Genomic DNA, 17,728 nt, shown 5'->3' on the forward strand with positions numbered 1-17,728 from the left:
CTGCACCTGCACCCGATGATATCTTACGATCAGAGCAGGAAAAGGACCTAAGCTTCAGTTTATGGAGGAGGGTAGCTTCCTGACTGAGGTAACATGACTATTTCAGCATTCATACCCCAAGGAAAATGATGGTTGCAGACAATGACAACATTCTGCTGTGCTGTTACCCCCCACAGTAACGCCTCATAGCAGGAGTCTAAACGTAAAACTAGGTTTTATTTAACTAGTGTTGCAGTACGCAGTACAGCAGGGCTGGTAAAAGAGGTGATAGACCTATCTGGGTTTTTTTAAAAGTAATTACTTCTTTACACCAAAGGTGTTCAAGTTGTAGTTGAGTAAACTGTGTTGCATTTTTACACTCTCCAAGTGCATAGTGCAGTGCTCTCTGTGTTCTATAGTAAAAGGAAGGTTTTATTTTTGTGAACCAGCAGGTGGCGCAGAAACCTCAGAAAACTGTTTTTTTTTTGGTTAAGCTCTTGGAACAGACTTGTGGTACCATGCATTATAGTAGGCTGTAGATTGATTTTGAAAGCATTTTATTAGCACAGCTATGACTCTGATCTTTGTCCTTTGGGTCTCCTGTATGAATAATACTATTTTATCTGTTGCATGTCTGTTGTATTCTTACTCCAAGGATAATACTTTTAAAGTATTATTTCATTTAGTTTAAAGATAAATTCGCCAGCGGCTTTGTCACCCTGGCACTCTCAGCAGGCAGCCCATTGAACCTAAAGCAGGCGTGAGCCTGGTCAGTACCTGGACGGGAGACCTCCTGGGAAAAACGAAGGTTGCTGCTGGAAGAGGTGTCAGTGGGGCCAGCAGGGGGCGCTCACCCTGCGGTCTGTGTGGGTCCTAATGCCCCAGTATAACGACGGGGACACTAGACTCTCAAAAGGCGCCGTCCTTCGGATGAGATGTAACCAGCAGTTACCCCGGTGTCCTGACCACATTTTCCTCTGGTCTTTACCGCTCACGGCCTCCTGATAATCCCCATCCATGAACTGGCTTCATCGCTCTGTTCTCCTCCCCACTGAGAGCATGAGCGGAAACGTAAAAGCTTCACATGTAAAAGCCGACTTGTTGGACTCGACACTTTGTGCCGCCTTACTGTTCAAAACCGATTCGAATCACGGCGGGGTACTCCTTTCGCTTTGAGATCACCGAAAAATAAACGGACATTGCTTGAGCGGCTGAATGAACGGGGCTTTCTGGGGTTCTTCGACGACTGGTTAGAGATGAACAGGAGATTTCAACCACTAATGACCGGCCAACGAAAGAAGTCGAGAGAGTACGTCGTGGTGGTCTGATTTTTCCACGACCACAGAACTTTTTCAACAGAGCTGTGCCCAGTTTCTTAACCAGAGTATTTTATCCCGTTATTTTACTCTGTACATTATCTGCCATGGCGACTTTGAACCCGCGACCCTCTGATTAATAATAATAATAATAATAATAATAATAATAATAATAATAATAAACTTTATTTTATATAGCGCCTTTAAACGTGGCTTCTCAAAGCGCTTCATCAAGACTGCGGAGCGCAAACCGCTGCTTCACTTTTTTTCACATTTTTTCTATGGCCTGTGGGCTGTTTGGTTCCCCTGCCAGGTCTTTAACAGACGAACTCAAACCGAAACTTTCCAGAAGTGCTCCCGACCGCCAGCTGATTAGAGCTTCGCGGCCGGCGCCGGGCGGGGCGTGAAATTCAAGTCGCTGCAGGAGAAGTTTGTCCGCCCTGGGCTGCCGTCCGGGCCCCAGCTGGTGCGCGTTGTGTTTCATTGACAATCTGGGACGGGAGGAGCTCTCGGGGGGCTGTGTGGCACCGAGGTCCGGGCTGGGTTCGCGAGGAGTCATTCAAAAGGAGACTCGGCACACCGCTGACGAGCAGGAGGAGAGAAAAAATACAATTCAAGAAAAGGGACAAATAACCCGCCAGCGAAGACATTCTGGTTGCGCGGCTATCGTCTTGTTCAGGTAAAAAAATTGGTTGTGAAGTTAGCTAGTTGCTCTTTGCACGCCGCGGAGCTTGTGACAACTGAGCGTTAAAAAGTTGCAGAACGGCTGAGGTCGCAAGCGTGATTTAAGTGCTTGAGCTGCGCAAAACAATAGGGACAAATGTTGCACTTTTGAAATGCACGTTTTGCTTTGTGTGTGTGTGTGTTTAAGAATTAAAGACGTAGAAAACAGAGCTCTGCTCAGATTTTAGTCCTTACTTTCCCGTGCCTCGGGACTGGGGACGGTTGTGGAGATGTGGAGTCTGGGAAAGGTGGAGAGCCAGCCGGCTCGGTTGTCCCGGGAGCGAGGAGGAATGCGGGATAGGGAAGAGGGAAAGACAGTGTAGCCCGCAAACATGTCCAAGTTTCGGGCAGACTGCTGAAAATGTCTGTATTCTCTTCTAGAAAACGGACCGAAGGGAGGCTGTCGATATGTTGTGACGCTGCGCTTTCGTGATCGTGTTTGTGTTGTTTAAGGCGACAATTGTTGCATTTTGACAGTAACTTTAATTTCGATTTAGTTTTTGTCAGATGAGCTCAATTTAATCAAAATATAAGACCTAAAAATGCTCAGTGTTGAATGGGGAAAACATGCACTGTATGTTGGCATAAATGCCGCATTAAAATAAACTTTAATCACACGCGAGTCTGGTTTCTGGCTGATTCTTTGTGCTCTGCTTCCTTCTTGTCCTGTCATACATGAAATATTTAATTTTTGCAAATAATGTAGTGTTGACTCGTGTTTTTAAGGTATAACGAAGCCTGAACATTGGGAGTGGCGTATTACTAATTCAAGAGAGAAATCTGTAAAAAAGTTCCATGAGAACAAACGCCTTCCTGTTTAAATTGTACTGATTTTTGTCGCTTTCGTTTGTTGAGGCAGCGAGTCCGTGTGTTTTAAATCTCCGCTTTGAGTCTGGAAAAGACTCTTCCGGAACTCGCTTCGATCAGTGTGCCAGGGAACGACCATGCTCAGGTGTTGAAATCGATGGTCAAGTTAAAATTGGTCATAATTTTAAGGTTTTCTATTCCCGAATCGGCACTTTCCATTTAAGAGCAAATGTGCGTTTTATCGTGGGGCATTTAAAGTCCACGCGATTATTATACGCCTGGAGCGCTTGCAGTTCATTTGCAAACACTTTTCAGCAGAGCTTGAATACCAAAGGGTGCACGTCCCTGATCATGTTTTCTAATTTCTCCTGTCTTATACCCAGCGCGCACCAATCGCTCTTCTTGCACTGCTGGTTTGATCCCCTGTACTCATTTATAACCACTTGTCTGTACTGAGCTTTATTTTATTGAATTACCTAAATACGACCTGGTAGCAGTGCTTACTGCACTGTGTAACTGACTGCATTTTCCTTGCGTTATTGTGTTACTGGTTTTGTTTGTCCTGCTATTGTGGATGTTAATTACAATCATTATTGTGTTGACTGTGTGCCACTGAGTCACCCTGGATAAGGGCATCTGCTGAAGCGGATCACTATTGCACAACACCAGGCACAAAACGGAGCAGACCCAAACACAGCAGTGTCCCTTTTCTTGCCTGTGTCCCGTGGAGAAGGATAATATTTAGTCCTTAGTATCTTGGGGAAAATATTGCATTCGGTCATGTTGGTGTTGTTCCTATTAAGATAGAAGTGATCTATACATCTACAGTAGTGTTTAGGTAACTCCTGATGTTCTAATGTCTGTAATTATCGTATAACAGTATCTAAGATCTTTACTGTGCAGCTATCACGAGGTGTTGTGGTCACAGTAGCTTAAGTAACGATCAGTCTGTGTCGGTTAAATCACCCAGCTTTGTTTTGTGTGCCGATTTTAATCAAATATCTAAAACTTGAATGGGCAGCTCCTAATAATTCTCAGTGAATATTTAACACATTGAAGTGCTGGGCACATGTTGCTACAGGAGATCTTGCTCTTTTCAATTCATTTCACTGCCTTTGCTTTTCAAATACGCTATATAGTTTTGGTCATACACAGCAAAAAAAATAGTTGTGGTTTTTTTAATTTCCATAGGCAGTCAGATTTCTGTAAAAAGTTACATTTTGTCATCCCCGATAATTATTGTGGGTATGCACTATTATTGTGTGAAATACTTGTCTTTCTACAGTTGGCTGGCATAGGAATAGGTCATCCTTGATCCTGGATAGCCCCTGGTCAGCAGGTGTTATATTATAACATTTAAGTCATCAACCTCCCAACACTTGGAGCACTTGCAGCAATTCGGCACCTGGCAGTAATTATAGGCTGGAAGGGAGCACACGGATGTACTGTTGAAGAGCACACGCCAACACAAACCCTCAAGACTGTTGTCATGACCTGCTCAATGATGCCATGCTCGGCTCGATGAACACCTTGTGTCCTTCAGCCCCACCCCCTGCTGAGTCTCTCTTCTTTCCCTGGCTGGAGACCACAGGAGGGGCAAAGGTGGCAAAAGAGTTTTTTCAAGGTCAAATTTGTTCGTCTTCACTGTTTCTTTTTTTTGTGCGTGTGTGTGTCGTTTTTGTGTCTTGAGGAATTTAACTGTGAACGTGAATGCACGTTTCTCCATAGAAGTGTCAGCCAGCAAGCCTGTTTTGGCATCAGTAGCGCAGTAATTCCTGAGAAGTTGGAGAGAGATGCATATGAAAACCTTTGGGGCATCTCCGCTCTTAGCTGTGGAATGTTATTAGAGGGTGGGGAGTTAATACGCTTGTCTTGGATCAAGGCTCATAGGAGTGGGAGAGAACTGATCAACTCTAAGTCATGACAGTATGTAAAACAACCTAGCACTTATTTTGATAATATTGTGCAGTATGTGTTTGTTGCAGACTTAATTAAGAATTTACTTAGTTTATTCCAAATTGTAATTGAATATGTCCTGAAAAATGTGATTTCTTTTCCATGGAACAATGTATATTTCCGCAAGAGAGATTTTCAATGTCATGGTGACACTACCCATGTTGCATCGTATTCCTTGTGCCCAACAGCTTCAAAAACACCAGTGAGCCTCTGTTCAACCATAAAAAGTGAGCTGAACAATTCTGAATATATATGCAATATTTAAGGTTTGATGGCCAGCTTCAGTCTGGTTGTGATGTTTAGTGGGTCTCTCCTACTTGTTTAAAAGGTATTGGCTTTTAAAAGCACATGCCATCTTTCAGAGCTGAAACATGACCTGTACGTCATGTCCATCCAGCACAATAACTGTAATTACGGAAGGGAGCTTGACTTAAACTCTTGGTCAGGATCCACTGAAAAAAATCCCCGAAACAAAACTTTAGCTGTTAATGCACGGGTGCACTAAGAGTCAGTAAGCTCCTTTTTTGTAATCTGTTGCTTGATGGTGCACAGCAGGTATGATGTGAGATGGAAATGCAGTAAGCTCTCGCTTTCCTGTTTTTCCTGCCTTAAGTTTCATACGTAACGAAAGGCTCTTGTAAACTAGAGAAGGCTGTTCTGAAAGGATGGTGCAGCTGTGCTTAGGTCAGTGTTACTTGATCAGCCAGTCCAGGAGGTCACCACAGAAAGCCCTCTGGAAACAATGGCCTGGTATTACATTGAAGATGGTTTTCTTCTCCAGAACTCGGATTGCTTTATAGACAGACCCTCTCATGCTATGAGCACTTCTGCAGTTATGGAGTTTACCCATCTTGCCACAGTACTTTGTGTATAATTTCTTGCATCCCCAAAACGTTTTGCCTATGGGTGGTGCGTGACAGTCGTTCAGCTCCGAGGGCTCCTCTATCCCTCTATAGGGCAGATCTGGTGGAGAAGTGAGAAATTGCTCCACCATTTAAATTAAGGGGCGACTTCTTGTGAGCCGAGTTGTGTAAGCCCAGAATTGTATGTAGCCAGGCAATCGGTTTTACCACCTCTTCTCTTACACGAAGTGCCTTGTGATCTTTCCTCTGACTGACGGCACTTTCTTCAGCACAGTGTCCCTGGTCTTACAATCCTGTACTAACTAAACCTCAGCCTTGCCGAGCTTCTGAGATCTGATGAAGACGGGCTACGGAGTGTTAACTCTGAAAACGAGAGATCAGGGATATTAAAGTTTCTTCAGTGAATTATAAGGCTGATCATAGTGCCTGATCTATTTTCTTCTGCAAAACTCTGTCGGTAGTTCTTGCAACACCACAAAGAGTGGTATAAATATCATACACTATGGTAGTTGTACTGTGAACTGCTCAAAGTGTTTTTTCATTATTATACCAGTAGTGGTTTCAATTTACTAGAGGCCAAGTAAATTTAATAGCAATCAGTTAACAACATGACCACATTGAACCACGGTCCTAGTGCAGATTCCTGAAAGCAACTAAAATTCTAGGCCTGCGTGAGCACAATGATTGGCCAGTCCGATCCTGATCAACCTGTTTTCCCTCCTCGTAGGAAGAGATCTGCTGCTGTATGCGCCAGCGCCCCCCCGTGGTAGCCATGGCATTGTGACTGCTCACCGTGGAGCTGGTAGGGGGCGCTGCAGCCATGACTGAGCTGGAGATTGATCAGTCTCACCTGCCGCGAGTCCAGGAAGGTAAGCCTCACTCCAGTCTCCATATTGCTGGTGTGTGTTTGTGTGTCCTATGGCTCATGTAAGTCAGGCCTTAACAGCTGTCCATGCAAGAGCAGGAGACGCCACTTTACACAAAGGGTTGTGGGAGGCTGGAACATCTGATCCAGCCACGTTATTGACTCTGATAACCCTGGCTTCTTTCAAGAAACCACTGGATAAGATCCTTAGTCAATTAGCTACTAACTCCCAGCCTGGTCAGATGGGCCCTTTCATGTCCTGTAAAAGCATCGCCTTCCTGAACTTCCTCCATTCCTGTCTCTTGATCATTATCCTCAGTTTTCGTCATTGGCTGTTTTTTTTTTCTGAACTGGAGTATGTCAGGTAATTTTGACATGTTGGGTTGTGTGATGGCCATAGACAAAAGGCAGCATACACCCTTCCTTTGCTTCAGTACAATACGGTTTAAATCATTTTGGGATCATAAATTCAGATTTCAGAGGAAATGTGGTTAAATGAGGTTAAGAAGAAACTTGTTTACCTCAGTGTTTTTATTGAATTGATTATCTGGGTGTGTGTCAGTCGCATTGTCTTTAATAACATACAGGAGATTCCTTGCAAATCGTGTGGAGGTGTCGTATTCTGCTGTGATTTAAGGAGACCTCCGCTTGTTCTCATTTCTTGGCTTGTGACTCTTGTATCTCCTCTGCGGGACACTTGCATTGTGTTTCTTGGCAGACAGTGTGTCAAATTACTACACCAGCAAAGCTACTGTACGTTACCCATTAAGACGCGCAAACTGGAAAGCTACCAGGCCCTAAACAAGAAAATTCACACTGGCCAAGTGTCTTTCGGGAGAAAAAGACCCTGATGATGTACAGGCTTAGTGACCACCACCTGGCCGCCCAGAGTGGACAAGCTATCCTCCTATTGCCAGCAGAAAGAAGCAGAGACAGAGGTGTATGTTCTGCAGCATTGTAAGAAGTACTCGGTATTTAGAGAAATGTTCTTCCCCAAAACAACCAGTCAAATCGCATAATTCCCACACCTGCCAGAATCGGACATCAGCTTCCAGTCGTACTGGGGGAGGAAACGCGGTAGACCTGGCCATCTAGTCTGTGATCTCCTGTCACAGCTCGAGCAGCAGAGGGAGAGTCAAATGATTGTATTGTTCTGAAGGTTCTGCTAATTGTCATTGCTTTGCAGACACTGTACTTCAGCTTTCCTGCCAATAATAGCTCTTTGAATTCGAATCTTGAGGTCTGTCTCTGTGTGTAGGCTTTAGCAGGTGTCTTGAGATAATGCTCTGGACAGGCAGGTGTTTTTTAGAAGGTATCTACTCCCCCAGGCTACTGAATTCCTTTACTTTTCACTGCATATCTCTGGAAACGAGAGACTTGGTGTCCTTGAGCATTGTCTCGGAAAGGGTGGGTTTTGTCTTTCACAGCCAGATTAAACTTCCCAAACAAAATGAGACCCTCTCTGGGTGAGTATCTTTGAGTTTGTGATTTAGCAGCCACCTAGAGAGGAGTGGATCATTTTAAGGTTTTTTTTAAAAGTTTTTTAAATCTAATTGGACAAGTCGGAGGTGATTTTTAACAAGGTTTGTGGATGAATGAATCAAGATGTCCAGCCAAGTTTTTCAAGAAACAGTTGTATGAGATCCTTTGATCAATTAACTAGTAACTACCAAACAGGCTAGATGGGCCTCTTTTGTTTTTGTGACCTTTTTCTTGCTGTTCTAATTGCTGGGGTATTTTGATTTCTAGAAACATGCCTTTATAAGGCTGTGTTTAGGCTTGCTGATAAGATAAAAACAGAACTGAGATTTACCCTTGAAGAGTCTGGGTTTGGGGGAGCTGGTCATAGTTTTCCATAATAAAGGACCTGGGATTTCAGTTTGTGTTTCCAAACAATGAAAACCATCCACGTCCTGAGTCACAATTTAGCAATCCGTTTAAAATGTTTGTTCTTTTGCGTAACCTCCTAGTAAACACTTCTCACCATTAAATTTGAATTTGATTTAATCTTCATGTAATTCTGATGTTTTATTATGATTGATAGAATTACGGTGATTTGTATAATGAGTGTTTCTCAAATGTCGTTGTCAGTTTTCCCCCACATCACTTCTGCTCTACAGGTATGAGGCCTGTGTGATGATAAAATCTGAGCTGCTATATACTGGTGTGTTTGTGCTGGCTCCTTGACCTTCTTAGTGATTCTTCAGTTAAAATAAAGCGCACTTTTGATCATTTTTCGAATGGATTACAATTTTAATATCTGTCCCTTTTCTAACCACGGTCACTGGCCCGCTGGAGCATATCCCAGCAAGCAGCAGACACAAGGCAGGATACTCCATGGAGAGGACGTCAGTCCATCGTAGGGCAGACAGACTCAGACGCACTCAGCAGGGCCAATTATATATTGACATGGCACATATCAATCTGTCAGTATCCCTTTGGACTGTGGGGAGGAAACCCACACAAACTCCGGGGGAACATGCAAACTCCACACAGATGGCACCCCAGGAATTGAACCCAAGTCCCCAGCGCTGCAAGGCAGCAACTAATATCAATATTGGTCATATTGATACTATTATTATAATAATATCAAAATCCTAATGACAAAATCAGTAAGTTTTGTTCAATATTGCAAGTTATCGTTTATCCTAAAACGTAGCATGCCCCCATTTTCCAATGGCTCAGTGAGTCCTTTTCAGAGAGCAGCTCTGGAGTTCAAACCTGACGCTGCCCGTCTTATCCTCTTCGATTCATGAGAATCGCTGTAGACGTGAATGGAACGCTCTCCGTGACTCAAATCCTCGGGCTGGGGCCCAGCGGGAGCTGGGATCGCGGACAGGAAGCGTGCGCGAGCAGAAAGAAGGGGGCTGTGTTGACACCGGTCCGGGGACGAGCGCCGCACAGCCAGCCAGACCGGCTCCAGGAGCAGCCCAGCCCTGCCCGTGTGCGGTGGGCACTGTCTGGGCACGGCTGATAAGCTCTCGCATGCTGATAGCAGCTCCAGTTGCATTCCTTCTGATCTAAGGGGGGGGGCAGCAAGGACGTGCCCAGACTCCCTGTGGAATATCCAGCTCTTTTCAGGCTCTGCACATGAGAGGGGGGTTTGCTACCCCGAGTGCAGGATTCTTCAAAAGCATCAGCATGCTTAGCAAGGGAGATGAAAAGTTAGCGCTCTATGAATGTGCTTGATTATTGCATTTCCTTCCTTTAACTTGTCCTGTTGCTGGAAGAATGTCTTTGGGTTATCTTTCTCATCTGTGTTTTTGCAGTTGCCTTTCCAACTCGGATCTAGTGGTTAGTCTCGGGGGAATTTTGCTTCCTTTTCCTGTTTCTCCTTGCGCGAACGGCACTGAGTGACGGAGGGTTTCCATGTCAAAGCCGGGGGTAGTGGACTGAAACGAAGAAAGTGCCAAATATTTCCATTCTCCCAGTCCCAGTTTCTGCCTGTCATAGGATTATCAGAATCCTGCCTGTCCCTCTGTGTACAGTCATTGTAGGCACTGTAGTTGTTTTTACAATCCTGGTGTGGGATATAGAGAATCCCTGTGTATTCTCACCCTTACAGTCCAACTGGACATCGGGCACAGAGTCATTAATAATTCCTTGCATTAGTTATAGCACTTCTCATCCTAAAGTGATTCCCATATAGGATTGGACCCACTTTGTCCTCCACTGAATTACAGCACAGTGCATGACTTCCCGATTGAGTTACGGCCAGTATATTAATAATGAATAATTCCTTACACTTGTATAGAGCTTTTTTAGACACTCCACTCAAAGTGCTTTACAGGTAATGGGGATCCCCTCCTCCACCACCAGTATGCAGCCCCACCTGGATGATGCTCCAGAACGCTCACCACACACCTGCTCTCAGTGGGAAGGAGAACAGAGTGATGAAGCCAGTTCAGAGATGGAGATTATTAGGAGGCCATGATTGGTAAAGGACATGGGGAAATTTAGCCAGAACAGTGGGGTAACACCCCTACTCTTTTCGAGAAACACCCTGGGATTTGTAACGACCACAGAGAGTCAGGACCTCGGTTTTATGTCTCATCTGAGGAACAACGTCTTTTAACAGTATAGTGTCTCCATTACTATACTGGGGCATTAGGACCCACACAGACCCCTGGGTAAGGTCCCACTAACACCTCTTCCAGCAGCAGCCTTAGCTTTCCCAGGAGGTCTCCCATCCAGGTACTGACCAGGCTCACGCCTGCTGAGCTTCAGTGGGCTGCCAGTTAGGGTTGCAAGGTGATATGGCTGCTGGCTCAAATATAGGAGTCACACTCTCCAAACTGCCCCTTGATCTTTATTGACTAAGTAGTCAGGTCTGTGGCTTAACATCTCATCCTGATGATGATGCATCCGATAGCACCCTGTCCCTTGTCAGCATACTGGGGCTTTCGTTTCAGAGAGAAGGGCGCCCCCTGCAGGCACTGGGCAACCAGCACCACTTAGTGCAGCAGCCTGCTTTTCCTTAGAGTAGGGTGGGGGACCTCTGCCTTGCTCAGCTTCTAAGATCTGCTGCGATCAGGCTTCAGGTTTCCCTTGTGCCTTCATCTTCACGCTTCTCCGTATCGGATGCAGGGAATCCTTACAATATTGCAGCCTGCCTCCCGTTAGATAGAGCTCTCTGTGCCCGTACGTGCCTGGAGTTAAAATCGGCAGCAGGAAGCGTATCTGCTTGAGCTGCACAGAAGCCGAAAACGCTTCCGTCACCCGTTTTCATTTGTGCGTGCGTGGGCCTCGTCCCTTTTTCTCCTCCCCCGTCTCATACCAGCAGCCATATCACCCTGCAACTCACAACTGGCAACCCACTGAAGCTCAGCAGGTGTGAGCCTGGTCAGTACCTGGATGGGAGACCTCCTGGGAAAAACTAAGGTTGCTGCTGGAAGAGGTGTTAGTGGGGCCAGCAGGGGGCGCTCACCCTGCGGTCCATGTGGGTCCTAATGCCCCAGTATAGTGACGGGGACACTATACTGTAAACAGGCGCCGTCCTTCGGATGAGACGTAAAACCGAGGTCCTGACTCTCTGTGGTCATTAAAAATCCCAGGGTGTTTCTCGAAAAGAGTAGGGGTGTAACCCCGGTGTCCTGGCCAAATTTCCAATTGGCCTTTACCAATCATGGCCTCCTAATAATCCCCCTCTATGAATTGGCTACATTACTCTGCTCTCCTCCCCACTGAGAGCTGGTGTGTGGTGAGCGTTCTGGCGCACTATGGCTGCCGTCGCATCATCCAGGTGAGGCTGCACACTGGTGGTGGTGGAGGGGATCCCCATTACCTGTAAAGCGCTTTGAGTGGAGTGTCCAGAAAAGAGCTATATAAGTGTAAGCAATTATTATTATTATTATTATTAATCTGTGCCCGTGCCCGTGCCCGGACGTTCCCCCGCCAAGGCCCTGCGAGCAGCCGGCCTCCCCCCTCCAGACGGAGCACCCTGACTCCGAGTCCTGCTGCTCCGCCGACTTCAGCGGGGGGAGATGTTTACCCTGATGCTCAGCAGCAGTCCGGGCCTAATTTAGTCAAAACTCTCCATGGCGCCTCGGGAGCGGGGCTGGAATCTCTGACGCGGCGGCTGCTTCATCTAAAAAAAGTTCTAAAAATAGTCGTCCTCCTCCTCGGATTCATGCAGGGTCCTGGGGAAAACCGCGTTTTGTGCCGGTGTCTTTCCTTATTTAACCCCTTTCACCAAGGAGGAGAAAGCAAGATGCATCGTTTGATTTTGTCACACGGCTTGCCATTTTGTTGTGACGAATTGTGCTATGTCCTCTGTTTTCCTGCCACACCATTGGGCCCAGATGCGAAGTACTGGTTTTCTGCTTTAGCGTCTGCATCAGGCCCTGCATGAGACAGAAGGTCAAGCTCCCAGGTCTGCAGGTCTTGTCCCCGTTCCCACTGTGCACTTGATATAGATGCACATTAGACCCGTGTCAGAGTTGATCGCTGCAGCGTGCTGGGCTTCCCGTTGATGGACAAGCCTCATTCTGGGGTTTAAAATGGAGCTTTTCAGAAAAACGGAGCCACACTAATCCTGGCTCCCTGGTGTGGATTACTGCTCCTAAGGCTAGGACTGACATTCCTTATTAGGAACAGATTACAGCTCTTGCCATCCCTCCTCTTTTGTGGGCTTCAAGGAGGGAGAGAGATCTTCCACGGTTTTCAGGCACTGTCTCCGCGATCGGAGGGCGGGATTGTTAAACTCCCCTGGGAATATCGACAGGTGATTTTCTGCGAGAGAAGAGGGACAAAAATGCTTTCGCAGGCTATTGCTCGCTTGCGTTCATTGAGTGGTTCATTTTTTAATAGGTCTCTTGGAGAAGTTAAGATTTTTATTTCAAAGCAGATCTCTACTCGAGCCTCCTCTTTTGCTCCCAACAGGCCTGCACATACACTCTCCATGCCAAACAGTATGCTCCAGACATTTAAATCTGATTTTTTTTCTCCTTTCCATTTAAGTAACCTAATATTTCTAATTTCAGTAGATCGCCATAGAGTCTTTCCATCTCCTAAAAAAGAATGTATGTAATTTAATAATCCCAGTCTGTTAACGCTTATTGTCAGCTATCGAGGTCTCTGCCCCTGAAACCAGAGAGAGGAGAACTACAGCTGCCTGTAGTTTAATTGCAGAGTGGCTTTCAAAATAACGCTATAAAAATGCAGTGAAGGTGGCTGGTTTGTTTAGGAGTCCCACTACTGTGCTCCTTTCATCTCTCGCATCCGAGGTTTCTGGGCCAACATCTGCACACATCTGGAAACACTTGGACTCCTGCCCTCCCTTCCCCTCTCAGTTGGTGCTGCTTGCAGCTGGAAGCCCTTTGAGGTGGGCCGGCGCCGGCTCGTTTGTTGCATGTAACACAAGATGGGCTCTTGCAGTGTGGGGCAGCAGACCTGGAGGAAGAGCGTCACGGGAGATTGATTTCAGACCCTGGCAGGGAAAGTGAAGGCGTTTGTGAAACCCGGCAAGACTCGGTGTGATCCATGTGCGGAGGTGAAAGGGCACATGCTGTAGACACCCTGTCATACTCGCAGTACATCTCGTTGGGTTAAAAATGGGCTTTCCGTACCTAGATGTGTTGTACACTAGGGACAGAACACAACAGCACAGAAAGGGAGAGGAGACAAACACCTGTATCTGTCCGTTTTGGCCTTGTAGGTCAGGTTGTGGCTGATAATTGACGTGATGGGAGCAGGAGCACTGTGGGAAAAGCGAAGAGCGCCAGTGTTTTGGGGGGAGACTTGTTACGGACTTGGAAGATTTTGTTCCATAGTAAGAGTGCAGGCGCTGCTGTAAGAGGACCTCGCCATCTCCTGTCTGTGCCTACAAGTCCAGAAATCCACCCTTCCTCCTCTCCCAATTCAGAGTTCGGGGGAGCCGGAGCCTGTCCTGGCAAGCAATGGGATCAAGGCGGTGAAGTCTAGAAATCAAAGAACAGAAACAAAATGGTTTACAGAGCAGCAAACAAAATGACCGGAGATGACATTGCTGTTACAGTAAATCCTGTACACGCATGCAGCTTTTCTCTGGATTATACACTGCGGCTGGTTTTCTACGCTTTGTTCCATGGTTAAAGAGACTCGCACAGACCCGGACTAGTCGTGTGTATGTAAAACATGCCCTCCCGTTCCTGTCTGCACTCTTATTAATCTGCTGTGTGCGCGCTTGTCAAGGCTGCCTCCTATCTAGGGCTTCCCATGACACCATGGTTGTTGACCTTTGTAGAATTCGGGTTTGTGACCATTTCCTCTTGGACAGTGTTCGCTGTATGATCTCAGATAAGCGATGCTGCGTGTGAATCAAACTTTTTTCTTCTGATGCCTGCCCCCCCCCGGCTCAACCCATTCTTCCTGCTTGTGAGTGTGGAAGAGGAGCTTTCCGTGCCTGCAGAGCGCTCCAGGCAGGGCAGGCCCTGGGCCTCCTTACAGAGTTTATAGCTGCGGCTGTGGGGGCGGTTAGTTTGACAAAACCGCCTGCAAATTAGAGTCTCGCCGGAGTCTAACCCACAGTGGGCCACCTCATCCGGGGCCAAGTCCTGAGCCTGAGCAGCTGCCTGTCAGGCTGCCTGGGTGGCGTTAAGGGATATGGTGTCCCTGGGACAAAATCCCAGATTGATTGTGTTTTGTTGCATTGCAAACCAAAATTTCACATTTTGAATGGACTGAGCAGGGCCTTGTTCCCCCCCCAGTTTCATTTTCTGAGTACCTGCAAGTGTTAAATGATTTGTAGCAACAAAACAATTGTCAAGCTTAGCATTTCCTTATAAACATAAGCAGTGTTACACATTCTCCTTAGTGTTGGGTCAGTCGCTTGTATAGCTTTGTTCTATAATCTGAGTGGACCAAGACACCTGTGTGGTTTTGCTAAGCTTTACGCTTATACAGGCTTTCTTGAATAATGGAATTCAAATCTGCTGACTTGGGTCCCAAGGTCTGTTGCTTCTGAAAATGGTAGTTGAAGGATCAGCGCATGTATCGGACCTGTCATACAGAGGCCTGATGTGACTGATCTGCTCTTAAGCAAAGCATTCACTTTGCCGAAGTACCCAGCACAATGTACTGTCTTTCTGCATACGGTAGCTGTCGGATAGGATCTCAGTGTAAGTGTGGTGAACTGTGTGGTAGCAGTTCCCCAAGACTTCAAAGCCACAGTCTGTATCCCAGAGGAGTCCCAGTCCCGGGTAAACAGCACACGGGGCATAGCACCCCCTACTGGGAGGGAGCACAGCTGCCATTTCAACTAAACTGCTACACCCCATACACAACATATCATGCATATGTCCCGGCACAGGAGCAATTTAAAAGTTTAGAGATTAGACTCTATACAAGTCCTCCAATTGACTGGTTTTCGATATTCGAAACAACCATATTGATCTGGTGAGCTCGTGATTTGAACACCATGAAAACTCCAGCAATAATGTTAAGACATCTTGCGCTTCTGCCAGTGTTGTCCTCTAGACAGTGCCATGCGCGCCCCTTGTTTTCGGTGCTCTCGCCCGCTGTTTCTCCGAGGTTTATGTTAATGGGCAGTTGTGCCACCGGAGTACGACAGTATGCAGCCCCTGGTGGTGCCTGTGTGTGGTGGCAGTGCTGACGGGGGCCTGTTTCTCCAGTGGAAGCCCACCCTGTGGCTGCGTTTACACGGGCTTCAGCCCTGTCTGCCGGCCTCGGCCCTTCTGCATGGCAGGCAGCCAGGAGAGTCCCAGCCTCTGAGACAACGGACAGGGGAGGTTCAGACACCTCTTGGCTTTGCCAGCGTTCTCACTGAATGCAAGAAAAAGTAATCCCAGGAAAGTAACCATCAGCCCCGGTGAGTTGAAGCCGGTTTCCCAGCTCGGGCAGAGCTGCAACCTCCTGGACTGCGGCGCTTGGCCTGAGCTTCATGCCTACGAACGTGGTGATGGAAAACCGCGTGTGGTCGCCTTCTCATCTCTTCCTTGTCCGCCGGTGTGTTTGGATTTGATGCAGACCAGCTTGGATGTTTTACTCGTCCTGGTTTGGTGATCCAAGCCCGAGGCTGATGTGGTCAGTGACTGTCCAGACACACTGGTTTCCAGGACCCCAGAGGCACAGCGGACAGGTGGCCCCTTTGGTGGGGGAGGCTGGCCTCGCTGTGAGAGTTCAGGGGTCAGGGTCACCCCCCCACCCTCCCCACTAAGCTACACTAAGCCTCCCTGTTAAGACAATGAGGTTACATTGCTAATTAGCCAAGCTGAGTGTACTGTATCACGCGGTTCTTTGAAGGTTTTTCCAAATAAATGCAGGGGTCAAAAGGGTTTTGCTCTATAATGGAAGACAAAAAAGCGTTAATTTAAAAAAATGTAGCTTGTTTTGATTCAGAGCAAAGTTTCCTCCTCTTTTACAAACATTAACTGCGGTCCGAGCGACTTGTTCTCCAACATTTCGGCCTCCTCCGGTGTTTTACTCCGATGTCCTGCTGTCCCGGTTGGCAGCCCAATCCTGTCGGCTTCCTGTCTCGGTGACCGCTCTGCGGATGTTGGGCAATCTGACTGCTGGACTGTACTTGAAATAAACAGTGGAAAAACAGCAGTGCTGTCTGCCTCCCTGCCCTCTCCCAGCCTTGAGCAGGGAGGGTGTGGTTACCAGGACAGACGGCAGTGTCTCACTGTGGGCACAGCAGTCTGGGCCTGTGCAGGAGCTGTTCAGGGCGCCTTTTGTATCCAAAAAGCCTCACTGAGCACCTGGTCTTACACTTCGTACAAGTTAATCTTGTAATTGAGTGACATGTTTGTGGTACAGCTGCCATTCCCTTCAAATTTCCCTTTCCAGAGTATTCGTCCATTGCGTGAGATTTATGATCTCCTTTCAGACTTCCCGAGTCCAGAGAAACCCTGGATTTCAATAATCTGAAACGCCTGATGGAATCTTTCTAAATCGGTAACAGTCTTCAGGAAGCCATCGAGACTTTAGAGGTCAACTCCCTGCAAGGGTATTTTATGGACGTTTTGATCTCCTGGTGCTGCTGTTAATTGTTTTACCTCGCTAGGATTAGTCTTGGAGAACGTAAACAGTCCCTTGTGTTTCTGGGATGCAAGTAAGACCCTTCATCCCAAAGCTCTTAGATCTGTTAAAGGTTTTTTATGAGCTAAAGATTCTTATACGATGTGTTCAGATTTGATCTGCAGGACAACTGAAGGCAGGAAAAAGAGGAAATTGGCATGGCTAATTCCTAACGTGAATGCTCGTGGAATATTAAGGGAATCCCTTTTTCCTTGGCACTGGGAGGATTATGTGAGCCATTGATGCAGGTATTGACAATCTTGGAAGGTGTCCTGCACTCTGAAGTGGTTGATGCCTTTGAGATCAGTAAGGATTCAAAAGCCTGATCGGTCAAGTGAAGTGTACCAGTAGCCTCGGCAGCTGAGATGAATGGAGTGCCCTCTGTTCATTTGAACCATTTGCATTTTTATATTCTGATCACGCAGTGCTGACTTCTGTGTATTTTAAGTCTGGTGCCTAATTGTTTCACAACTTTCCGTTACCAGACTTGTGAAGATGGTATTTTCCTTCTAGGCTGTACAGCTTGTGCAGGAGTCTGCAGATTGGAACAATTTCCAAGTCCTCAAACGGGATAGCAGCAGGTGCTCAGAGGCCTACAGCAGGGAATCGGAGATGTTTTTTGGGGCGGTTTTGTCTCTGGTCTCTCCACCCGTCTTAGACACCGAAAGCTTTTCCACAATGTGTTGTCTCCCTGCTGTGTG

At 46.8% G+C, this 17,728-nt stretch overlaps 1 protein-coding gene across 3 annotated transcripts in view; it reads left to right on the top strand.

Annotated features, from left to right (window-relative positions):
• The first annotated feature begins 1,636 nt into the window (after positions 1-1,636).
• LOC102694327 (keratin, type I cytoskeletal 9-like) overlaps positions 1,637-17,728 on the top strand; it is a 46,688-nt gene continuing 30,596 nt past the window's right edge. The window contains exons 1-2 of one of the 3 annotated variants that reach the window (XM_069183959.1): positions 1,637-1,974; positions 6,372-6,513. In XM_069183959.1, the coding sequence (XP_069040060.1) occupies positions 6,465-6,513 (49 nt within the window). In that variant the 5' untranslated portion in view covers positions 1,637-1,974; positions 6,372-6,464. The remainder of the gene's footprint in view (positions 1,975-6,371; positions 6,514-17,728) is intronic. The other 2 variants (XM_069183961.1, XM_069183960.1) reach the window with 2 other exon arrangements.

This window comes from Lepisosteus oculatus, chromosome 25 (genome assembly GCF_040954835.1).
Source record: "Lepisosteus oculatus isolate fLepOcu1 chromosome 25, fLepOcu1.hap2, whole genome shotgun sequence".
Taxonomy (NCBI): Eukaryota; Metazoa; Chordata; class Actinopteri; order Semionotiformes; family Lepisosteidae; genus Lepisosteus; species Lepisosteus oculatus.